General features: G+C 40.8%; 1 protein-coding gene across 9 annotated transcripts in view; it reads right to left on the reverse strand.

The window, feature by feature from the left end:
* Positions 1-1,877: 1,877 nt before the first annotated feature.
* Positions 1,878-26,474, reverse strand: part of BCAS3 (BCAS3 microtubule associated cell migration factor) — a 1,368,214-nt gene continuing 1,343,617 nt past the window's right edge. For 8 of the 9 annotated variants that reach the window (XM_033921866.1, XM_033921867.1, XM_033921869.1 and 5 more), the window contains one exon: positions 1,879-7,400. In XM_033921866.1, coding sequence (XP_033777757.1) covers positions 7,252-7,400 — 149 coding nt within the window. In that variant the 3' untranslated portion in view covers positions 1,879-7,251. Of the gene's footprint in view, positions 7,401-26,474 lie in introns of all 9 variants that reach the window. The other variant, XM_033921865.1, reaches the window with a different exon arrangement.

Genomic DNA, 26,474 nt, shown 5'->3' on the forward strand with positions numbered 1-26,474 from the left:
AAGGGGGAAATGGGAGAGGGAGGTACAATTAGGCTGGGGAGGTCGCTTCAGATTTACACACACTGCAGACAACCACTGTAGATATCCATCTAGAAAATAGGTTTCGAAAAAAGCAAATGAGAAGGGTTTGGCAAGAAAAACACCCATCTGCCAATGTGCTAAATATTATTCTGCATATATCCTCATAGCTTACAAAGCACATACATGGGGTGAGGTGTGGGTGGGATATAGGCAGGATTCTCACTTACGCATGTAACTTACAAAATACTGTAAGTTATGTGTGTCTCTGCCACAATTAGGTGTCTGCACTTATGCCAGCTCCAGTGGCGTAGTAAAGGGGGGAGGGGCGGTCCACCCCGAGAGCCATGTTGGTAGGAGTACGGCACCCCTCCTTTTCTCCATCCCTTCCCATGCCACGTGAGCAGCGCCCTACCCATAGTTGCTCACCACTGTAACAACTTCGACGTGCTCCTCAGAACCGCATCGGCTCTCCTGCTGACATCACTTCTGGGTGCCGCACACAACCAATGGGGTTGTGAAGAGCACGATGAAGTTGTTGCTTGCGGTGGTGAACAACTAGAGGGCATGGGGGCAGGGAAGGGGGAGCACGAGCGTGCATGGTGGGGGTGGATCATGGAAGGAGCGGGCGGGGCAGAGATGAGGCCAGGAAGGGGGGTCCACCAACCTGGGCACCTCTCACCCTCACTACGCCACTGGCCAGCTCTATAACTGGTATAACCAGGGTGGGGGGTGGGGAAAGGAGAAGGTGTACAGATAACAGGGTATGCAAGTATTCTATAACGGAATCTAGGTACTATTATAGAATAGGGTCCTAAGGAGCACCTAAATGGAGGTGCCCAGCTGTAGAATTGATCCCGTGGATGGTAATTTTATAACAGGGCACCTAGATTAAGAGCCAAATGGGTGCCTATTAAAGCGCTATTTTATAAGGATGTATCTTTGTAAATTACTAGCTTAAGCTCCATTGGTTGCCATTTGAGGCTAGAGTTTTGTTTAAATTTGGCTGTATCCGTTTTAAAGTTTTATTTGAATTGACTCCAACCTACCTCTCTTCCCACTTTGAATTTTTAAAAATTCAAATAAGAATACACAAAAAACGTACTGGTTCACGTTTCCATCAGTAAAAACATGTCGTTATAAGAGATTCTTAGGAAAAACTTTTGCATTTTCAGGCTAGTGCAATGAATTCATGTTGGAGTACGCTTATTCCCCAAGCTCAGTCTTATTATTTATTTAGAAAAAGTCTTAAAACTTATCTGTTTGATAAATATGTGACTTAACTGCCATTTTGTATTTTCTGAGAAATGTTGATATGCTCATGTAAGTAATTCACTGTTTGTGCAGTTCTTTCATGCTGTAAACCGCCTTGAACTACTGGTTTGGCAGTATATAAGAATAAATTATTATTATTATTATTAAAATCACATCTTGAATGCAGTCACGGAAATTTACACCTGCCCGAGAACGCATGTAACTGTTTAGGCACAGATTATTGTGACTCTGTGCAGTGCCGCGTGCATCTGGTAGCACTATAGAAATAATTAATACTAGTGTACTTAATAATTAGAGTGTGTACCTGTGAAGTCCACCCACTCTCTGCCCAGATCATACCCATGGTAATGCATACTGTACAAGTATGTGTGTTCACTTTTACTCCGGGTACTATTTTATAAAGGCCATGTTACACGTCTGCACTATATATGCAAATATTTTAAACATGCTCTCAAGCTGGTGCACATGTATATGATTGCATTTCAACTGCAATTTCAGCTGCTTTTGCAATGCTAGTTTATAAAGACACATAGTCCGGGCTTAATTGCCGGGGGGGGGGGGGGGGGCGGTGGTGGTGGTGGTGGCTTAAAACACATTTCTATTACCTCCTTTCGGCTTCTAGAGCAGCCAGGATGAGTGAGCCTGGAGCAGAGAACAATCACTTTGCTCCCTAACCAGCCCTCCTGTGTTTTGTTGCTCATCTCTTCTCTGGTTCTACTTCCATTTTGTCTACCAATTAAGCTCTGCACATAGGTGCCTATATATGCAGTGGAATGGAGAAGACCATGGTATTTGAGTAGACAGTATTAGCAACTGAAGAGTTTGGGCATAGGCTGAATATTGGTTAGTTTGGCCCTTCCAACTGTAAAGATGTTCTTTTGCATCTGTATCTTTATAAATAGCCTCAAAGTTGGTGCCTACTTGGCTCGCCAACATGTTGCAAAATCATACTACACTTGCCTGGATGAAAAGTATAAACATAATATTCATTCCACCAGCTTTTGCAGGATTTTCTCAATAAATGCATACATGTATACTACATTCACTTTGCAAATTGTCTCAGAAGTACCCAAACCCATTTAAGCCTGCTAATTTGTACAGATACTTTTCATGAAGAAAAGAACATGCATACAAATCTCTCCTGCCAGCAGCAGCTTCCCCTGTAGTGGTTAAAAGTATGCATACAATGAAATCTGCATCTAGAGTGGGAATTTCATAAAAGCACAATATTACCCTTGGAAACGGCTCGGCTAATGACCTCCCTAGTGCTTAGGCTACAATCACCAAAGAACAGAAAGACAACAGACCACTTCACTATGCTGATCAAATTCAGTTTATTTTTCAAAGTTTTACAGTGGTTTCTGTTTTCCATTCCAGTTGACTTATAGAAAGCTATTTTGTAGAATCTAGTGACATCTATCTGTCTTTACTAGACTGTGAGCTTAGAGGGGCAGAGACTAGGTGTAATGCGTATCTGTACAACACTGTGTAAACTTTGTAGTGCTACATAGATATTTAGTAGAAGCATCTACTATATATCACTAATCCACAAAATGAATATTGGACTGGCTGTTGCATACAGAGCTATGAAACAGAGAAACGTAGGTTCTACTCCTACCTCCACCACAAACTAGGAACACAGAGAGGCAAGATGGCAGATAAGGGCCACAAAGGCCATTTAGTCATCCATGCTTTATCCCTGACCCATTGGCTATTAGCTCTAAACCCCACCCGATCAAATGCTTTCCCTTCTCTTCTCTGCTTCTCTGTGCTTATTCCATGCTCTACCATCTTCCAAGAAAGGCCACTCTATACATCCATGACTCTTTTCATGAAGAAATAGTTTTGATATTGCTACTAAGCATACTTCCATGGGAAGACATTTTTTCCGTTAACTATGGCTCGCCTCTTCTCCATTATTTATACCTTTGATTTATCCAATTAATTTTATCATGTCACTTAGGTTGCAGTCATTTTGTACATGAGATACTGTACCTAAATAAGGGAACTGTGAAGTCTCATGTCCTACAGCAATGTTCTTCAATGCAAGGCAAAGGGGGGGGGGGGGGGGTGGGGGAGGTCAATGGCGGCCCCTGGAGATCTCTGGGGTGGACCCCATTCTCTTTTTGGGTTTTAGTACTCTGCCTCTCTATCCAGGCTCAGGACCAAAAAAGGGGAACGTGAATAGGCATTTCTCAATATACAAAATAGAATGCATTTAGAATGCTCGCAACCTTGGAGATACCCTCCAATGAAGTTTGAAGGTGGGCTGCCGAGGATGGATGTCATTGATACACACTGATCGGCAATGTCATGGCCCCTGCATGGGAAGATATTTGATGGCTCTCCTTCAGCTCATTAGAATCCAAAGTAACCCGAGCTTTTGGAAAGGCATCACAGCCAACAAGTATACAAGATAGGCAACATACATTTTTTTCCTCTATTGCACTCTGCATAGGCAGCAGAACGCTGCTTTGTTTGGGGGGGGGGGGGGGGGGGGTGCCAGGAGCTTTGTCCTGGCATATGATCTTTAAAGAGCTCCTGAGTCCCCCACCCACCTCTTCCCGGCGCTTTAGTTAAATCTTCAGCTGCCGCCGCGCAGCATCCATGAGCAGTCCTGCCCCCGGAAGTAGAATGAAGGGTTCTGGGGCAGGCCTGCTGTTTGATGCTGCGCGGTGGCTGCCTGAAGATATAAGCAACACCACCAGGAGAAGGGTGGGCAGGAGGGCCAAAAAGAAAAAAAAAAAAGCGACCGAGAATTTTTGGGGAGGCCATGGCCCCTGTGGCCTCTCCCATTCTGACGCCTATGGCACTCTGTACAGAGAGTGCTACAAGTATATTAATTACACTATCTCAGTACAGAAACTCACTGACAATCCACACCTTGCTCAATTCATGGTCAATCACTATGTCTTCTGCATATTCAAAGAGCAATTCTACAACTGAACTCTATAAGAGTATGCAAGGAGGCATACATATAATTGGAGCAAGGGAGAGGCATAACCTTTATATGCACAACTTCTAGAATATTGTAAGTTCTACACACTTAAGTTCTACCACACTTAAGTGCACCAATTTACCCTCTGACTTGGCATAAATGGTCACACCAGTGTGGGTTTATGCTAGTATTCTATAACAGAATCCAGGCGCCCCACCCCCCCAAACCATAGAATAGACACTCCCTGAGCAGCAGTGGGGCACCCAGTTATGTAATTGGCCCCTTATAGTCGAAAATAAGGTACATGATCAAAGTGAATACATATCGGAACTAATAAGGGGCCATCTCAAACTTAAATGTGTTTCTCCATACTGCTTAGAATAGAAAAGGGAAATGAGAAAGGGATTGTGACTTGTATACCACCTTTTTTTGTAGTTTTTACAACTACACTCAAAGTGGTTTACATACAGGTAATTCAAGCATTTTCCCTATCTGTCCCAGTGGGCTCACACTCTATCTAATATATCTGGGCAGTGACTTGTCCAGGGTCACAAAGGAGCAGTGTGTGGGGTTTGAACCCACAACCTCAGACTGCTGAGGTTGTAGCTCTAACCACTGCGCCAAACTCTACTTTCAAATACTGAAAGATGGAAAAACAGTACACATTGATTAAATGTTGCTATATGTTCAATAGGGTGGGGCCCATGGTAGTACGCAAAAAAATGAACCTTGTCAAATCTTGTCTCCAGAAGGCTCATTTTTGTCCACTTAGTATGTCTTACTCATGTGTCAAATTTCAGCTCGATCAGACAATATTTAGAGGTCACTCCACATGTACTGTCTGCTTGTGTGTTGTGTATATAGGTGATTACAAACTAATTATGTGCCATCTGTACCCAAAACTGGCTCCTTGGGAAGTCAGTCTGTTAGCTGTCAACTGCTAGACTGCGATGTGGACTGGATGTACCTATTCAGAGCACAGTTTCAGATGACAGCAAGATGATTCGGCTATGTAACTAACTTGGCTTTGTCAGTCTTGTGTATATTCGACAGTTGAAAGAAGCGTGTGGGAATTAGAGCTGCATACAATGATATTGAACTGTCTACTCTCAACACATATCCACATACAACTATTGCAAACAAGGCGCTCACAGCCAGACATCTATAGTCCAAGCAGCACTTGCAATTTCTGATGATAGAATTGCACCTGAAACAAAGCTACGAATGGTGCAAAACTTACAGCGCCCACCTTTGCCAGGTATTCCACGACGTTTCATGTGTACAGATTTGAAGGAAACTGTGACCGTTGAAAGTCTTGTAACAAAGAGAACACAGTCATGTTTTGATCGCTGAAGAAACATCCCACAGAGTGGACTGACAATCCAGTTTTCAAGGAACTTTGGAATCGGGCATCCAAATTGATTTGTTAATGATGCAGCAGAACGAGGGATAAGCGTCATCGAAAAATACAAAGATACTTTTGACAAAAGATGAAGAACAGAAGCAATTTGCTCTTCGTCTAGTAGCAAGCTACCAAAAGAAGTTTCCTTTTGCATCAAAGGCGGATCTTATGCCATAGTCCCTTGATTATTTGTCGAGAGCACAAGATTTACAATACACTGTTAAGCTTAGTGGTAATTAAAAAAAACAAAACAGCGAGGTGGAGTGACCCCTAAACATTGTTTAAGTAAAATTTTGTGTGGTTTTCATTTTTATAAGGAATAAAATTAGCCTTGTGGACAAACAAAATGTGTTAATTATTTTTTTTTGTTCAACTCCACATGATGACACCACTTTTCCTTTAAAAATACAACATCCATATAAATAAAAATATGGAAGCAACATGCCATTTTACAAAGACCCGCTCAGAATCCAGCACGTGCTCTTTCTATAGAAGACTAAAGTTCAGATTTACACAAAAGTAACAAAGTAGTATCTAGACTGAGCCCTGCTTTACCTGTCACATGAAATATAGGATTGCTAGCTGTGTCAAAATGTAATCAGATCAAATTTTTTCCATGAATAAAACTGGCACAGTCATGAAAAATCTTTAAAAAATTAAAAACAGTCTCATCTGTTTCCATCCTGATATTATTTAAAATAACTAGGGGCGGGAATGAGGAAAGAACTATTTACAATTGCAGAAATGATATCAAGAGAAGCTGACTTTCGTTTAAAAGACAGTCTTCGACACAAACGTATTCACTGTGATTTTTCTTTCATAATAATGCAGTAGCTCATTTTGCATTCATAAACTAAACAAATTCAGAGTTCCAGGTATTAAAAATCAAATAATGTGGGTTTATCTAACTAGCTACGCCCTGGTGTCACCCTCCCCACTAAGGATGATCCAAAGCATGAAAATTCATGATCAAGAAGCATATACTACAGCAGAGATAAAATACATTCCCCTTTGCTCCTTTAGCAAACTCTTGCATTCTTTCAAAAACAATCTGCTGTGAAGCTCTTTGAACTTAAGAAAAAACAGTCTACGCATTGCACTATACTGCAGCAAAATGACTCAGAAATTTCAGCTAATTAGTTATCTTCCAAAATGATGCTGTATATAACTAGAACACTCAACATTTTGCATAAGATAATACCTACCACATGGCAATTGCCTGCTGATTACCCGTAGGGTTGTGTGCATATGAGAAATCTGACAAATGAATTAAAACCAACACAAAATTTTAACTGACACCGCCTTCTCTGCGGTTTCAGTTAATATTCGCCTGATATGAAAAAGTGAAAATTCTTATATGCCAGTTTGACTTATTTCAAATGTTTCAGATAATTCGTTTTTGATTAAAATTGAAAAAAAAAAAAAAAGTTTCCATTTCAACATGCACAAGTCAATAGAAGCATTAAAGCGTTGCCTAAGTCAAATATGTCCAAATCCGTTTCATCCAGTGCTTGTTCTGGACAGGTCACATGACCCTAGTCGAAATGCACATTTTGATTGTCTAGGCTATCATATGCTTCTCAGAGTCGATCTTGATTTTCCTGCACTGTTGACTTGCTTAAGGAAAACCTGTAGGGAAGAGACTGAGAGGCTGGCTTTCATTAGTTGGAAGAGGTGATCTGTAGCCATCGAAATTGCGTGGAATGCTTCCACTGGTGGAACCTGAGCTGTTACTCAGAGTCTCTATACTTCCTTCTCGCTGCAGTTCTGTAGTAGAAAAAAAAGAGAAAGCAAGACCCTGGTTAATAATGTTTCAGAAGAAAACACATGAAGTGCCATATTCCACTATATCACTAAAAAAATACTGGGAAATACCTAATTTAGTCATAGCTGCTAGAGAAAATGTGACTGCTTGACAAAGCAGTGTCCAAGTCTCAAATTTACACCAACGTGTGATTCAAAAACATTTAAAGAGCGATAGGGCTGGATTCTATACACCACAAACAAGAGAAAAATCCAACAGGAACTGCAGCAAAACCAAGCGAAAAGCAAAAACCAAAAACAACTACAGGCTATGTACAAGATGCAGGTACTGTTTATTTCAAACTCTAATGGTATATAGAACCTTATTACCAACCGAGGGACCCGACACGGTCCGTGTTTCGGACAACAAACCTTCCTCAGGGGTCCGTGGTAGATAAGGTTTTGCAACAAACAGCATTAAAGGAAAAAACAAGTGCTCGAACGAGTGTAGTGCTGGATTGTAAAAATGATGTTTGTTGCAAAACCTTATCTACCATGGACCCCTGAGGAAGGTTTGTTGTCCGAAACACGGACCGTGTCGGGTCCCTCGGTTGGTAATAAGGTTGTATATACCACTGGATTCTATACACACCACTCAAAAAAGGGTGCCGGAAAAGACCTTTGTAGACTTGGACTTTGGCCCAATTCCTGTGACCTAACTTTGGGCCTGCTGAAACCTGGTGTAAATGCTGATGCCCAAGTCGGGTGTGACCCTTTATTCTATAACAGCGCACACAACTTTTCAGAACAGCCCGATACACTCATGCCCCTCCCCTTTTCCGTTGCACCCTATGGGCCAGATTCTCTAAAGGTAGGGTTACCAGACGTCCTGGATTTCCCTGGACATGTCCGGGCATCTGGATGGCTTTTCAAAAACCGGCACTTTGTCCAGGTTTCGAAAAACTTCCAGCTGGGAGCGACATCAAGATGCAACACGGTGGCGTCATGCGTATGCGCACCTGCATGTAACATCATTGCATCACACCTAAGCATGCGCAGATGCCCTCCCGACGCTGCTCCGAACAAGTGAACAGGTTGAGGGGGACAGGGCTGGGGCAGAACTGGGTGGGTCTGAGGGCATGGCCATGGGTCCGGATTTTACTTCTGTAAAATCTGGTAACCCTATCTAAAGGGTACCTAAAATAACTTAATTGACAGAATCCCCTTAGCCTTAATAATTGAAAAATCAATGTAATTGGGCAATAGACGCCTACCCAATTCTAAAAAAGGTAGGCACATGGTGCTTAGCGGTGCCTAATGCCTAAGCAGGAGTTTTTAGGGTAGAGCGTGATATAGGCACCGCTTAAGCGCAATTCTCCAAAAACTTAGGCGCCTGAAACGTAGGCCTTTAAATACCCTTGCCTATATTTCTGGCACCTAAATTTTTATATAGGCACAGCTAAGCATGATTCTGTAAATGGCGTCTAAGCATGAGTGACACGCAGCTGGTGCCATTTTTCTAAGTGCCGGCTGATTTAGGCGCTGTTTATAGAATCTGGGTCTATGGGAGTGGGGCACCAAGCGTTATAGAATAGTGCAAAGGCAGATGCATGCGCAAATCCTAACTGGTGCCAATTAATGCCAATATTTGCTTGTTAGTAGCCGATTGTTGCTTGTTAATGGCTCATTAGCCAATTAAGTTGGGCACACATCTCAAAATTGTGCCCAAACTAGGCACCCAAATCCAGGAAAGTGTAAAGTTGTGTGTGAAATTAGGCTCCTAGATTTTCCTAAATGAAATACTTTCTTCCCAACAAGCCAAGCCTCTAAATTTAGGAACCAATTTTTAGAAGGCTCTTAAATTTAAGACGCAAAAAAATGGGCTGGGCCCAAAAGTATGGTTGGATTGGAAGAATTAACTTAGGCGTACAATACTGATTTCTATGACTAGATACCTAACTTGGGCTCCCTCAATGTAGGAAAAATAACTGGTCTAATTTAGGAGCCTAAGTTTTACAGGCCTAAATTTGGTGTCACTGAGGGCCTAAATTATGTGGTGAAAAAGGGTATTTAACTTTGGAGCTTATCCTTTCATAGAGTTACCATATGGCTCCAGAAAAAGAAGGACGGATTGAGACACCTGGGTTTTACTTCCATTGAAAGTAATGGAAGTAAATCCCAGATGTTTCAATCCATTCTTCTTTTTCTGGAGCCATATGGTAACCCTATCATTTCAGAATATTGGCTTTATAGGGGCTCACTTTAGAAATGGCACATATATGAAATATTCAGCTAAACAGCTTTTTTTTTTTAAAATAATTAATTAAGTTCATTTTCTATCCTGTTGTACCCAAAGAGCTCAGAATGGGTTACAGGTTAAACATACACATACAAGTTTACGATACAAGTTTTTGTCCTAACTTGACACATACTAGGGGTCTAATACTAATATAGATAATATACAGTTTACATTCCAGCCGACATTCAGCCAGCAGTGGTCGGCGGTATTGAATATCAGGGGTTAAATTTATTGGGGATGGTTGCTGGACCTATGTGGGACCCACTGATATTCATCCAAGACCTGTGTAAGACAGTTATGTGGGTCCAGGCTGAATATCGGCAGGGACCTGCACAACTATATTTTAAGTTTAAAGAAGCCCTGATCCCCCTTCCGACCTCCAGCCCCCCCTTCTTTCCTCCCCCTTCCCTGAGCCCATGAGAATCAAAGTTCCCAAGGTCTAGATAGGCCTCCTGGGGCCTACCTGTATCCCAGGTGGTCCTAGTGGTGACATTTAGGGCAGAAGCAAAGCTCCCTCGCTCCAGCTCCTTGCAGAAGGCCTTTGTACACGGCTGTCACAATGTATATGCATATGTATTTTAGAAATGTTGGATCAATATGCAAAGTGAGTTAACTGGCCAGTTAAATCACCTGAATGGAGCTAACTTAATTTTCAGTGGCACTTAACCAGTGAGGTCCAGATTCTGTAACCAAAGGCATTGTTGGCGGTCACCTTAAAAGTGGCTGGTGATCGCATATCAATCACGTGATGGCGCTGGGTACAGAATCATGCCTCTGGCAAAGGTAGGTGCCTGAAATATAGGCCAGGGCTTTCCAGGTCTACATTTCCGGCGCCTACTTTGATGTGAATAGCACCTCTGTAGGCGCTTTAGGCTGACTAACGCCACTTCCGGCCACAGTGTGGCTTAAAGCGCCTACGGAGGCGTAATTCTGGTGCTGATTTTTTAGGCACTGCTAGGCGCTTTGAAACTCAGTAAAAATATTGTTTAAATGGCTTTTTTTTTTTTTTTTTTTACTGAGCATAGGTGCCTACTAGCGCCTAAAAAACTAGCGCCGGTTACAGAATCTGGGCCTTAGTGCCGCTGAAAATAACACGTTAGCGCAAACATGTAAACTGGCTATTTTGGGGGTGCTCCAGAGGTGGAAACGGCACTTGGCTGGTTAAGTGCTGTTATTATGAACTTGAGCGGCCGGGCTAACCTCATAAATAGGACCACATAAAAGTCAATCTTACATTTACCTCTTGTTTGAAACATATTTACATTTTTGTATGAGAATAAAAGACATATTTAAATCACAGCTCCACCCCAGCTCTGCTCAAACCACGCCCCAAGGAATGCCTAATTATAGATCATGTAAACCCAGGCGCTATCTTACGGAGCATCCATTTTAAGTGCGTTTGCTAGCAAACAATTTTAGAAGAGCTTAAAGGAGTTATTTTTAAAGCACTTTGAGGAAGTCGAACATCTCAAGTAGGTGCTTGACATGCTGCCTTGGCAAATCCATCTATAGAAGTAAGTTCTAGACAATACAGTGTCTGCTGTTTGCAGTATAAAGGCAGGTGTTCCCCCCCCCTCCCCCCGAGTGGGCAGTGGACAGCATCTGTGTGTATCTTAGAAACTGCATGCACAGCTGCTAATATTTGCTAGCTCACTCCTGCCTCAGAGGAGGTGTAACTTTGCCTGGCAGCTCAGCAGATGCTACTTAGGATGATCTCTGGGAAAAAAAGGTGACTAAAACAAGAAATGAGGTTTTAATATATTCCTTTAGAGTAAGCAATTTGTAATACAACAGTCAAAACCCCATCCTTTGAAGTGAAAACATAAAAATGTTACTGAAGTTCAAACGTGCAATTTTTGCAAACTGCTTATGGACCCATCAGCCGTTCTCAACATTTTGGATCCACTAAGTTAGTTACCTTTTCCAGAGACGGTCACATTTTATAAAGACAGACAGGTGCATATATTTCCTTTATAAAACAAGTACAACAATCGCATTGGCTTCCAATCCCAGCAAGAATAAAATTTCAATTCTACTGTCTACAATTTAAGACCTTATACGGAGACAGTCCAAACTACCTGAACAACCGCCTCATCCACAACACCTCAACCAGACACAGGAAAACTCAAACCCCATTAAGGAGATCAAACGGAAAAAACTATATGATGGTCTCCTGGCCACTCAAGCAGCCAAACTAGACAACCAAATCGCCAATCTACTGACGGCATCCCTAGACTACAAAACTTTTAGAAAAGAAATAAAGACCATACTCTTCAAGAAATCCCTGAAAAAGAAATAACACCGCAAATATCAAACACCGCCTCTCACTAAAGCCATTTACCCTAAACAAATAGCCATACTCATTTCTTACTCTCTTTGAAAATGACCAAATCTTTTTGTAATACTTCCTTGATAATTCTTTTGTAATCCGCCTTGATCTGCAAGGTAATGGCGGACTAGAAATCCCTAATGTAATATGCACCTATATGCCTTTTTTGCCTAGGTACCTTATTAACATAACATAACTTTATTCTTCTATACCGCCACAATCATACGACTTCCAGGCGGTTTACACTGAAGAGAACTGGACAATCAGCGATTTACAAAATACAAATAGTAAAAGTATAGAATTATTAAATTTAGTATGACTTCTGTTTAGGAAATAAATCTGTCAAACAATGCAGTCTTAGGGGTCCATTTCTCAAGCCGCGCTAGCAGGGTTAGCGCGTTGGACATTTCATCACGCGCTAACCCCCGCGGCCGGATAAAAAACTAATGCCTGCTCAATGCATGCATTAGCGGCTAGCGCGGCAGGTGGTTTAATGCGCGGTATTACGCGCGTTAAAACCCCTACCGCAGCTTGATAAAAGGACCCCTTAATTTCTTTCCGAAATGCGCCATAGGTCAACCATTGATGTAATTGCCTAACCAAGATTGCTGTTTACTTGCTTGAAACATGAATGTTCTATCCAGAAAGGACCTGTATTTACAACCAGTGATCCTTGGGTAGGCAAATAAATTACAATTTCTGGTTATCCTAGTAGGGCTGTATAGCACGAAATGAGGTAAGAGATAGATAGGGGCTGTTCCCTAAACCGATTTAAAGCAAATGCAAGAGAACTTAAACATTATTCGTGCCTCCATGGTAACCAGTGCAGTAGTCAATACTGCTTTGAAGATACAATTATTTTTTTTGTTAACCTTCCCATCTCTTCCTTATTTTTGCTTTCCAAATCTCTAACTACATACAAACTACTAACTTCCAAAAGGATATTCCACATCAAAGTTGAAAGTTTAGACATGTTTGAAATTTTGGGCCTCTTTTATGAAGCCGTTTAGCGCAGGCCAGTGCAGTAACTGCCCTGAAGGGATTTAAAGGGCTTTGGGGCCGTTGCTGTGCGGCTTTGCAAAAGCAAGGCTTATGTGTATGAATTTCATAAAACAAGCACAAAGAAGTTTAGAATTAAAAAATTTTTTTTTCAGATTGAGCTCAGATTGAATTAACTCCTTAGAACAAATCTTGCTGCTCAGGAGAATCCGGTTTCCTGTTCATCTACGCCTAAACACAAGAGAAAGATAACAGGCAGAAATAGAGCAGAGAACAAACAACACACAGGGCAGGATTAATTTGTCGAGGGCCCCTAGGCACCCAAGTACACTGGGCCCCCTGCCCCGCCCCACCATACACCCAGGCGGAAACAGGAAGCTGCGTCAGAGGGAAGCTTTGAGCAAGCAGCATCGCTTGCAAAATTACAGTTCCCGTTGCCTTTCTTACCCGCGTTGCTTGCTTGTCTTACTTTCCGTCGATGGGGGGGCCCACGTTGCTGATCGGGGGGGGGGGGGATGTTGCCAATCAATGCTGGAGGGGCCCATCGCTGTTTGGAAAAAACAATGTTGATGCCCTCCTTCATCAGGCCCCGCTGACCATTTCGGGCCCTAGGCACGTGCCTACTGGGCCTATTGGTTAATCCTGCCCTGAACACACATACAAACATTCCTCCTATGTTTCTGATGTTATAAACTCACAAGTAAACAGACCATACAAGAAACAATAGATAAGAATCGCTGTGTTTTTTTAACACCCTACATTTTTAGTGTGTGCCAAATCATATTAATTTGCAGTAAACTGATTTTAACACACAATGAAGGGGCAAGTTATCAACATGGGATTTTGTTAAAGAGGGATGGGACTTGATATACCACTTTTTCTGTGTGGTTTACACAATCAAAGCAGTTTACATGGGGCAATGAAGTGTTAAGTGACTTGCTCAGAGTCACAAGGAGCTGTAGTTGGAATCAAACGCACAACCTCAGGGTGTTGAGGCAGCTGCTCTAACCATTCTGTTAAAATGGATTATTTTCCCACTGACTTGTGCTATTTTACTACAGGTCCCATTTTATGCAATGAAATCTACTATAGCTACTAAAAATCCATGTTAACAGTAAAAGAACCTGTTTTAGCAGTAGCCCACACTGATAACTCTCCCCCCGCCCCATGGCTTTAATGAGCTAAACAAATATATAAGGCAGTAATATATATCTTTATAAGGCCAAAAATCTAAGAAGCTTCAAAACATATAGCCTCAATTAGAGTTAAAATACAGTCATTTATGACCTCAGCAGTACAAACTGTGAGAAAGGTTTCATTCATAGTATAATTTGCACTAAAGTCTTCACCGGTCAGAATTTTCTATCAAATCTTATTAATTTATTCATTTTTCTTTATTTTTCAAAATAGATTAAGAAAAAATACTCATCTCTTTATCAGAGCATAGCAGGGGTTCTTCACAGGTGGGAGCATTTACCTCACCAGCTTGCGTTAAAATGCTTTACCGCTGCTTGATAAAATAAGCCCTTTGTTTTTTCATTCTCTTTTTAGTATGCACTAAAATGTTTTAGGCGTAGAACAGGAGAGTCACCTCCATAAGTCAAACACAACAAAACAAACAGTGGAGAAGTCCAATCGAGGCTGGCAAGTTTTGTATATTTTACAAATCTCACTTGTTGACTCTCATCACCACAGAAACTTTTTGATTCCTGGACCACTTCACTCCCAAGCACAATATCAGCACTTGGAAGTGGTCTAGTACGTATGGGTATATTCTTCACCGGTGAAGAACCCCTGCTATGCTCTGATAAAGAGATGAGTATTTTTTCTTAATCTATTTTGAAAAATAAAGAAAAATAAATAAAAATGAATAAATTAATAAGATTTGATAGAAAATTCTGACCGGTGAAGACTTTAGTGCAAATTATACTATGAATGAAACCTTTCTCACAGTTTGTATTGCTGAGGTCATAAATGACTGTATTTTAACTCTAATTGAGGCTATATGTTTTGAAGCTTTAATGAGCTAAAACATTTTAGAGAGTGGAGATGTCCAATCGAGGCTGATGAGTTTTGTATATTCCACAAATCTCTTTTATTCACTTCAATAGCTCAATGGCTGACATGGCACTGGCCTGCATCAGGAGTCTTGAATATTTTAAACACAATGGTGACTAATATACCCACACGTACTAGACCACTTCCAAGTGCTGATATTGTGCTTGGGAGTGAAGTGGTCCAGGAATCAAAAAGTTTCTGTGGTGATGAGAGTCAACAAGTGAGATTTGTAAAATATACAAAACTTGTCAGCCTCAATTGGACTTCTCCACTGTTTGTTTTGTTGTGTTTGACTTATGGAGGTGACTCTCCTGTTCTACGCCTAACACATTTTAGTGCATACTAAAAAGAGAATGAAAAAACAAAGGGCTTATTTTATCAAGCAGCGGTAAAGCATTTTAACGCAAGCTGGTGAGGTAAATGCTCCAATGCTCATAGGAATTGAATGAGCATCAGAGCATTTACCTTGCCGACTGGCGGTAAAAGGTTCTACTGCTGCTTGATAAAAGGAGCCCAAAGTGAATCCTCCATAATAAAATGAAACAGAAAAAAAATCTCAGACTTTTTCCCCAGCACACCCTGTGCGGTTCTCAGTGTTTATTCACACAATCTAACTGGGCATCTCACTCCAGTAAAAATTTTCAGAAGGAAACATAATTTCAAGAACTGTTAATAGTTATTTGGAAATTCATCCCCCCCCCCTTAAATAAAGTTCCCCAGTCTTAGTAAGCTTGCCTTGCACTAGAAGATGGTTGAACTGGTGAACGAAGTCTTCTTTGCTTAGACACTTGAAATAACTTTTTAAATTGACACGTCTAAGAAGCCGGTTTATAAGTGTCTTGTTAGATTAATCATTGTGTATGTTTTATTCCTTGGGGCAATGTCTCCAAATGGGGTTTGTTTCTCTTTGGGGGACTGTCCATGTAGAGACTTTTTTTTTTTTCCAATTTCACTTTTGCATGGCCTGATCTTCCAAGAGTTCAGGAAGTGAAAACAGTAATTTAAATCAGCAATGAGTGGCGTATCCCACACTAATACTGTACTTATCCTGTCTGATTTTCTGCTTTCATCTCCCCTTGTACACAGCTGGCTTTGGTTAAGTGTCTCACGTTAGACCTTTTACTCCCTATGCAGCCAACACCAGCAGGACTATTCGGCATGAAACCTCCTTTAGACCCCTCAACTCTTCACCAGGGTCCCTCTTTTGGCTTTAATTTCCTTTCAAACATAATTCATTTTTAAGATAACTTTTGTATTTCAGTAACATAAAAGCAGACTAATGCAAGGAATATTTATTTCAATCTCATCATCCCTGATTGACAGGGCTAATAGAGGAGTCATTTGACTAACGCACGCTAACCGATTTAGCGCGTGCTAAATGCCAAGGCGCCCAGGAAATATAGCGTGCCTTAGTCAAAGGACCCCAGTGTTTGAAAAGACCTAGAAATCTGTAGTTTCCTGCCTTGACCTGAACTCACCAAACCAAAACCAAGGAGGAAACCAAGGTTCAACTGTCTGCAGTGTAAAACAATCCAGAACAAACAAACCAAAAAACTGCAGACCTTGTACACGATGCAGGCAGACTTTATAATGACAAGTAAATCTTTGATTAAAAACCTTTTACCAGGTAAGGGACCCAACACGGTCCATGTTTCGGACTAACCTTCGTCAGGGGTCCACTTTTGATAAAGGGGAAAATTATCAAAAGAAAAAAGCCTTGGATAAATAGCGATGGGTGACACGCCTGCATCGTGTACAAGGTCTGCAGTTTTTTGGTTTGTTTGTTCTTGACTTGAACTCACAGCAGCCTTTTGGGGTATCATTATAGGAAAAAGGTGAGATCTAGTAGCCTAGGTGACAAGTTCATATTCTCTCTGTATGACCTTAGACAGGTCACTCTATTTTACTCCGCTTTAGTTTATAAGCAGTGATTCACCAAAAATAACAAAAGTCGTGGTTCCCTCTCATTGCTCTCCTTGAAAGACTTTTAAGAATGAAATGCACCATCAGTTTTAATGCACTTCTGCAGTATTAAACTGTAAAACTAACCAGATAAGGACATTTTTCTGATAGTTTGTATTCTATAAATCCAATCAATCAATTACCTTAATTTAATGCTAGGGATGGGCTTCTAAATGTCAGAAATCTAGCCCATAACCGCTGTTACTGGTTTAGTTGGTTGATATTCTCATTGTATGTTTCATTGGTGCTGGAATACTTATCATGCATTGTAAATGTTTATCTGTACTAATTGCTAAAATAAAAATTATTTAATTCAATGCATATTCTGCTCTGAATCAAGGAAATCTAGGCGTTCAGCAAAACTAGTACAATAAATATATAAAACCGTTATTTATTGTAAGGGAACTTTTACCATAAAAACATAAAAATAACCACACTGGGTCAGACCAATGGTCTTCCTAGTCCAATATCCTGTTTCCAAAGCTGACCAATCCAGGTTATACGTTCCTGGCAGAAAGCCAGATAGTAACAACATTCATTGCTACTGATCTCAGGGCGAGTAGTTGCTTCCCCCCTATCTGTCTCAATAGCAGACTATGAACTTTTCCTCCAGGAACATGTCCAAACCTTTCTTAAACCCAGATAAGCTAACCACTGTTACCACATCCTCTGGCAACAAGTTCCAGAGTTTAACTCTTCTTTGAGCGAACAAATATTTCCTTCTCTTTGTTTTAAAGGTATTTCCATGTAACTAATATGCTTATTAGTGCGTAAGCCCCTACCACTACCTGTTGTGCAAGCAGTAGGGACTCATGCACTAATCAGTTAACACAGGGTAGTGTGCTAACCAATTAACACAGAACTCTCCACCCACAGACCTGCCCCAGCACTAAAAAAATACATTTTATATTTTAGCATGCCGGTAGCATGCACCCCTTCCCCCCAATTACCATGGGCCATCTCAGGACAACCTACAGTAAGCCATTTTTTGCTGCGGTAGACAGGCATTGGTGCTTACTGCAGCTTTGTAGAAGGGCATTTTACTATGTTACGCTATGTTATCTGAGTTAACATATTGTAATCAAATGACCACTTACAGGATTCTAAAATAAGTTAGCAATGACAATGTCACCCAAAAATCAGAATGCTCCAGAAACTTTCAATTGATGTCCCCAATTGATTTCAATTTGAACTTCAGCGACACAACTCGGGGCTCAAAATTTTCATTGCCCTAAGCTTTAAGTGGTCAAGCGGGATGGCGTCATTGATGCTGGGGAGTGGTCTTGAAAAAGCGTTCGGCAAAATATGTTGGCTGTAACCTCCCAGATATCAAGACCATTAAGTTAAGTATTTATATTTATCAGGAGATTCTAAATGTAAGAGATTCTAAGTATTTAAATTATTGAGAAATATATAAGAATTATGAACCATTGACGAGTTGACACTTAAAGCTTAGTGCAATGAAAGCTCTGAGTCCTGAGTTGTGTCGCTGAGGTTCGAATTGAAATTAAGGGTACTTGGTGGCCATCAGTTGTGAGTACCTCAAGTATAACAGATTTTGTGCCTTAATTGTGAAGAATCCAGAAACTTTCCATACATTAATTTCAATTTCTTTTCCTATGGCACCTTAATTCAGTGCCTCAGCAAAGTGCAGAGTCCTCTTTTGTCTGAAACATTCAAGTGATGCCACCTTCTTTCGTGTGCGTGGTATTGCTGTTATATATGCTCCAAAAAACTGACCCTTGTCTCTGGTGCATTATCCCTTTAGTGATTTTCCTTTTTCTCTTGTTTTGACTTCCCCTAGAGCAGACTGTTAACACACTTTCAGAAATATCCTTACAGATTCATTTGCTGGAAGTGATGACCCTTTAGACTACCCTGAGAATTGCAGCTGCTTCTGTACAGCATAGCAAGAAAGGAGTTTGGATAAGTGATACAATGACAGCTTGTCTGATGTGTTGGTTGGGGTGGGGGGGGGGGGAGCAGAAGAGGGGAATTGGGGCAGTGAGGAAGCGGATGCAAGTCTGAATACAGGAATTTTTTCGTCAGCATCGCAAGCCATCACAACACATTATGCTCAAGACCTGGGCTTGAAGGACTAACTCAGGACTGAACAGAACAGAGACAGCAAGACAACTAATTGAAAACTCTTTTCACATGCCAGTTGCTTTTTACAGCATCCTACATTTCAAGCTTGGCTAATGCCGAGTTCTTTCTCTTTGCTTCACTCTCCTGAATGTTTTGGTGTGTTTTTTAAAGAAGCAGGGTCTGCTAAGGAAAAGAAAAATGTTTGCATAGAAAGATGACCCGCTTTGGTTTAAAGCGGGAAATAAATTATTGGGGTCCTGAAAGGTCAAACAGACCTCTGCTGCTCATCATAGAGAACTTGAAGCCAAGAGGCAGCACATTAGATATTCTGAAATTTCACCTTTTTTGCTTGTGTCCGTCATCCAGTTTACAGCGATCATCTTCAAAATCTATATTATGAGAATGTAGTACAGAAATTTCTAATCTTGCTTCTTTTTTCAGAATTGAATTGAATTGGAGGAAAAGTCCATAGTCTGTTGTTGAGAGACATGGGATGGTAGCATGGAATGCTGCTACTATTTGAGCTTTTGCTAGGTACTTGTGACTTGGATTGGTCTCTGCAAAGACAGGATACTGGGCTAGATGGACCAGTAAGGCTATTCTTATGTTCTTATGAATAGCAGAGGTCTCTACAAAGAACACTTCAGTACTACATGCAGAGACTCTGAACATTTAATGGCCCAACTGAAGCTTCTTTAAAATGTATCGTCCTCAGATATAATCATACTAGTGTTTGTTAACCATGTATTGTAATTATCTTTCATTTGGCTTTGTGGAGAAGGGCAAGGGAATTCCTTCTATGCTTATTTATTTTTTTGCCTGATACTTTCTCCTTTCTTTTCTTCCATCTCAGTTGGGACCAGTGCTCATTCGCAACTCCTTGGGGATTATTTTCCCCTTTTAGTGGACCTACTCTCTCACTGTTACTAATCTGGTTATTGCAGCAATGATCCTGGAACCAAAAGCTCTGTTCAGGATTCCTTCCAGAACCTTAGATTATGGGCTTTAAGTCTCACATCATGGATTGCCCTCAGAGATGCCAAGGGTATGGAAATTCCATAGCTGTTTTCTCAATCATCTAGTCAATAACCTATTTCTCATGCCTTTGTGTGAACCAGTTTTATCCTTATCATTGCTTTATAACCAATAATCCAGTCATGATGGAACCTCATAGTGATGTAATGGTCACAACCCAATCTGTAATGATCTCTTAGACTATATTGCCTAGAGCAGGAGTAGGCAATTCCAGTCCTCAAGAGCCACAGGTAGGTCAGGTTTTCAGGATATCCACAATAAATATGCATGAGATAGATTTGCATCTGAAGGAGGCAGTGCATGCAAATCCATCTCATACAGATTCATTGTGGATATCCTGAAAACTGGACCTGCCTGTGGCTCTCAAGGACCGGAATTGCCTACCCCTGGCCTAGAGCAATGCTTAAGGAGGCAGGGCATGCAAATTTATGTGATGCATATTCATTTGGATATCTTGAAAACCTGACTGGCTGGGTGTGACTTGAGAACTGGTTTAAGAAGCACTGGCCTAGAGTTTCAGCTCCTCTTGGGATCACCCTTGATGGAAAGGCTGATACTTATGGTGAGGGTTGTGGCAAACATTGGGACATTGCGGCCATCGCCTTCCCTCTAGTGCAATGGTCTCAAACTCAAACCCTTTGCAGGGCCACATTTTGGATTTATAGGTACTTGGAGAGCCGCAGAAAAAAATAGTTAATGTCTTATTAAAGAAATGACAATTTTGCATGAGGTAAAACTCTTTATAGTTTATAAATCTTTCCTTTTGGCTAAGCCTTAATAATAATATTGTAATTTATAGCTAAAGAGACATACGATCAAGAAACTGTTTTATTTTACTTTTCTGATTACGATAAACATACCGAGGGCCTCAAAATAGTACCTGGTAGGACGCGAGTTTGAGACCACTGCTCTAGTGGGTGTAGCTGTGCTGTTGCCCAGATGACCAATGGTTCATCTTGGCCTCCTTGCTATTGGATTTAGACCCTGTTCTGATTATGCTTCAGAAGGTAACTGGTTCACACTGGTTTCCTCATGTTAATCTATACACATGCCCGTGCCCTCCTTGAACATTTTCCATCATCCATTCACTCCTGTTATAAACAATGACAAGTTACAGGATTGATCTCATTAGCCATCTGAAGGCACACAAACCTTCATTTTTCATTCCATGCATTATAATGTATATGGCTTAAAGCACACATACTTAATTAAAGGAATCTAGATGGACGCCAACAAAGGAACACTTAAAGCACATTCCAACCACCAATCAAAACAGTCTTCCCCTCAATTTTATAAAATATGCAGGTTTTAGACATGCTGGGGTCCAGTTCAGAAATTAAGGAAGGGGGCCTCCCTGCCCCTCCCCCTAATCTCCTCACCACACATACAAACAACTTTAAATGACTTCTTCACACATAAAACACAGACAGACCTTTACCAAATACAGAACTTGGAACCCCATGAAATTAAACTCAGCAAGAGAATAAAACCAGATACATACTTTTAGTACTGAACACACAGGGGTCATGGGTCCACCATCTCCTAAAATTAGCCACCTCCCTTGCTGGTGGGGATCTTGAAGCCCTGACAGTTGACCACCTCCTCTGGCCTGGCAGCCAGAAATTTCCAAGCTCTGCAGCTAGCAGCAGTGTCCCCGAGCTGACACCAGCTGCAGTTTTCGACAAAGAGTGGATTTATTAATGGCCGCAGCCATAAATGTGAACTGTTAATAACAATTTGCCACACACATGTAAACCTTTGAATAACCATTTAAGAATGCTAACTTTGGACACCATACGACGACACTGTTCACTCTTCATGTGCTGGACATCACACCTCCTACTACCTTGTCCTAAGTTTTGCCACCAATCTGTCTGGGCTTCTCATGGGGGGTGCTGTTCAAGCTACCCCTGCCTCGGCCTCCTGTGTAAGGAAGGGGCCCCTTCACATGTCAGGTGAGTCAATGCTACCCAGCCTCCCCGCCATCTAAGCCCTGGGAATATTCAGTATTTTTAGTCCCTTTCAGCACTCCTGTGAATAAAAAGGCCACCACACTGATTCAAGCCATCCATCTGTCCAGATGCATTATATGATCTGGTAGATATCACCATTCGTGTCCCAAACAGAGGAAAAAGCAGAGCATGGGCCTTGCACATAGACTATTTGAAGTGATAATGTTTCAGTTGGAAATAACTCATTTCCAAATGGGTCACAGTTTGAAAGTGCCCCCAAAAATCCAGGCACAAGCATGGTTTTCACTTCCTTCCTTGTTTAAAATGCAGCTGGACTCTGTGTGAGCTTGCAGTGCTTTGGCTGCTTGGAATAACAAGCCATTAAACTCTTTACAGGTTCAGAAGTGGAGCGCTAACGTCCATGTACAGTACACTGAAAAATCAATCACCCGTTTGGCAAGAAAGCTACTGAGACAAGAAATTACATGAAATGTAAGCTGGTTAGAAAGGACAGAAAATGCTACATACCTGCCTCTTCTTATGAAATTACAATTGTATGTGTTGTACACAAGATTAATGACTATGTCAAATAATTGTACAATAAATCTAATGTTAAATCCACCTACAGTGCATCTGGAGATGAAGCTTGGCATATAGCAGAAGCAGAGCAATATCTTAGATGATAAGATAAGTGGGATATAGCATTATGATCCCAGGACTTAAAGTCCAATAGTACCAAATATTTTCTAACGTAGTAAATGATGGCAGATGAAGACCTGTATGACCCATCCAGTCTGTTCAATAAGATGGCCAGAGTTGTATTTGCTGCTCTGTCTAGCTTACATCCCTTTATGGCCTGTTCAGTTTGAAAGTCATTTCATTTTGCTTTGATTCAGTGCTCTTTCTATATAGGGATCATCTGGTTTTGAATTTGTTAATCAAAAAGCGACTGCAGAGAGGAATGTACAAGGTGCAGGAACTTTTATTAAAAGTCAATAAAATATTTTGATCCAAAAAATGTCTCTCATTGACATGGAGAACGGACCCAACACGGTCCATGTTTCGGAGAAATACTCCTTCTTTAGGGTTCCAAATTATCCTATGCTTCACTAATAGAGAACCATATGGAATACAACAATGTTGTACAGAGACCTTAAAATGGGTGAATTGAAGGCAAAACTTCAGACGGACTGACGCTCAGTGTGAACACTGCTTGCAAAAGTGTTAATTACATTATGATTCATATTCCGCCACTACCCCGAAGAGTTCCAAGTAGATCACAAAGAAAAACAGTGACTAGGATCAAACCTAGTTAAACAATCACCTAAAATGTTCTTAAATAAATGTACTTTTAATAATCTAAATGTCATGTAATTACCTTCAGCTCTTATAAAACAAATTTAAAAAAAGGAAACTTATTTCAAATTGTAAGTGCCCGATTAAAAAAACAGACCTAAATGAGGGGCATCCAACCCTTGCTCTCGCCAGGTCAGTTTTTCAGGATTTCTCCAATGAATATGCATGAGATCTATTTGCATACAATGGAAAGCAGTGCATGCAAATATATCTCATGCAAATTCATTGGGGAAATCTTGAAAATCTGACTAGATTGTGGCTCTAGAGGACTGACGTTGGACAACCCTGACCTAAACCAATGACCAAAGTGTTTTATCTGTTTAGGACTTGGAAACTTAATATTAAACAAATTTTGAGACTGATGACTGATTGTAAAGAGATTAAATCCAATAAATACAAAGGAGACAATCCATATAGAATTTTAAAAACCATTCTACAAATTTTAAAGTGAATTTGAGCCATAGCAGGGAGCCAATGCTATAATTTCATATAAGGGATAAACCTTTCAAATTTAGATAAAGAAAATATCAACCTTACTGTGACATTTTGAATAGTCTGAAGTCTTTTAAAGAGATATTTAGAACAACCTAAGTTCTCTATAGTACAGTAATCGATCCAGGACAGTATAAAAACTGCACCCCAAGAGTAAATGATAATTCCTCAAAATATCTACGGATCATCCTCAATCTTCTTAACATAGCAAAAACATTTTTCGTGACCAATTTAACTTGATGGTCCATGGAAACATAATCTTCTTTTTTTGTTTCGTTAAAATAGAATATATCAAACAGCCATAATGTTGTTAAGAAAAAAGGCAACACTTATCTTGAGTGGAACCAGCCACCACCAACGCTGGAATGCAGATACAAACTCCCGACGCCTGTTGGTGAGAAGTGTTTCAATCCTACACGGATCTTCCTCAGGGGATTTGTAAAAGAGTGACTGCCGTTCTTTATAAATTGATCAAAAGCAACAATTGCTTATCAGAAACCATTTAAATTGCGACTATCGGTTATTTGATATATTCTATTTGAAAACCAAAAACAGGGGAGTTTTGTATACAGAACGCAAAAAGAAGGGTTTTTGCATAATAAATTAATTTTTTTTTAGCACTTGTGGATAATCAATTTAAGGGCTCCTTTTATCAAGCCGGGCTAGCCGGGTTAGCGCGCATAACTTTTAATCACGCGCTACCCCCCACGCTGGCCAAAAAACTACTGCCTGCTCAAGGCAGGTGTTAGCGGCTAGCGCGGCCGGTGGTTTAACACACGCTATTATGCGCATTAAACCACTAGCGCGGCTTGATAAAAGGAGCCCTAAATGGTAGGAAGGAGGCTTAGAGCATAAATGATTACAAAATTAAGGGCTCCTTTTATCAAGCCGCGCTAGCGGGGTTACCGCGCGCAACTTTTCATCACGCGCTAACCCCTGCGCTGGCCTAAAAATTACCGCTAGCGTGGCTTGATAAAAGGAGCCCTAAATCCAGGATGCAGACCTGGAATGATATATAGATCATAGGAGGTCCTATGATCTGATTATCTAACACGCTATGACATGCTCACCTCCGTTCCCTAGCGAGAATCCTATATAGACCCCAGATGGAAACTTCACTTAATTGATAGATAATGATTGTTTAAGAAATTTTGCTAGAATTTATGTGAAATATAATTAAAGTAGTAGCTATTTTTTAGCACTTAAGAATTTCTTAATGTTTTCATATATAAATTTTCACAAAAAACATCGTGTTGCCACATTTCCTTTATTTAGCTTATATTGGGTAATATGGAATTTTAGGTCTAATTTTCTCGATATAATTTATCTGTGAGCACTTATGCCAGCTCTAAAGCTAGCAGGTGTATGCCTAAATTCCAGTAATATGTTGGCCCTATATTCAGGTTGCTCATATTCTTTCTGGCTGGTATTCTCTACTTGCCTGCATGATACCATCTCAGGTTTCCTCTCTTACAGTTCTTTTCATTTGCTTATTTTACTGTGTTCTCCAAGAAGAACACTTGAATTGTTCTATCTTCACGGCAGGTGAGATAACTTCCTCAAATAATGTTTAAAGCAGTTTGCTTACTGAAATAAATTGAGCTTGTCCTCCTTTCTCTGTAAAAACCTCCAGCTCAACCTTCAATTCTCCCTCCCCCCTCTTTTCTAAAAGGAAAGAAAAAAAACAACGCATGGCTTGCCCTTACCAAAACTGCTGGTCAAAATTAGTTCTCAATATTTTATGGAAGGTTGAAAATACATTTGGTAAAACAGTTGGGGGACTGTTTATTAAAGAATGAAAAGATTTTACAGTTACCCAACGACATAGTAACGGGGAAGGGAGGTGGGGGGGGGGGCAGACTGTCCCCGGCGTCAACTTGGTGGGGGTGCCGGCACCTTTCTGCCCACCCACACCACACTCATGCCCTCCCTTCCCCTTAACCCTTTCAGGACCAAGGGACATATTTGTCCCATAACTTTAAAATCCTATAAATTTTGATTGGGATAGTCTACAGTTCTAAATTTGATATGTACGGATTCCATATGATACTGCCTTTATGTAAACAAACTGGTTCCGACATTCATTCATTAGCGTCGTTGCCAGATTGACGAGAAGATTCACTTGCCACACTGTCCATAAGCCAGAAGTTTGATTTTTTTTAAAAAAAATAATGATATTTCACAAAAAAAATCAATTTTTTGGCATCTGCAAGCCCTTTTTACCATAAAAATGTCATCAAAACCACAAAAATTGGCCTACGATCCTTATGGTCCTGAAAGGGTTAACCCATGCTTTCTTAAATCTTTGCTAGCGGGAGCAACAACTCTGGACTACTGCTCGTGCCGGCCTGGCTCCTTCTGAAATCAATTCCAGGTCACAGGTCCAGGAAGTGACATCAGAGAGAAAGTCAATGCCGTAATGAGCAGCAGGCCGGAGAATCTGCTTGCACTGGCGAAGATTTAAAGAGGTACAGGGGTGAGAAGGGAGGGCCAAGTGTGGCGTGTGGGGTTTCGAAGGATCAGGGAGG

Source organism: Geotrypetes seraphini, chromosome 15 (assembly GCF_902459505.1).
Source record: "Geotrypetes seraphini chromosome 15, aGeoSer1.1, whole genome shotgun sequence".
NCBI lineage: Eukaryota > Metazoa > Chordata > Amphibia > Gymnophiona > Dermophiidae > Geotrypetes > Geotrypetes seraphini.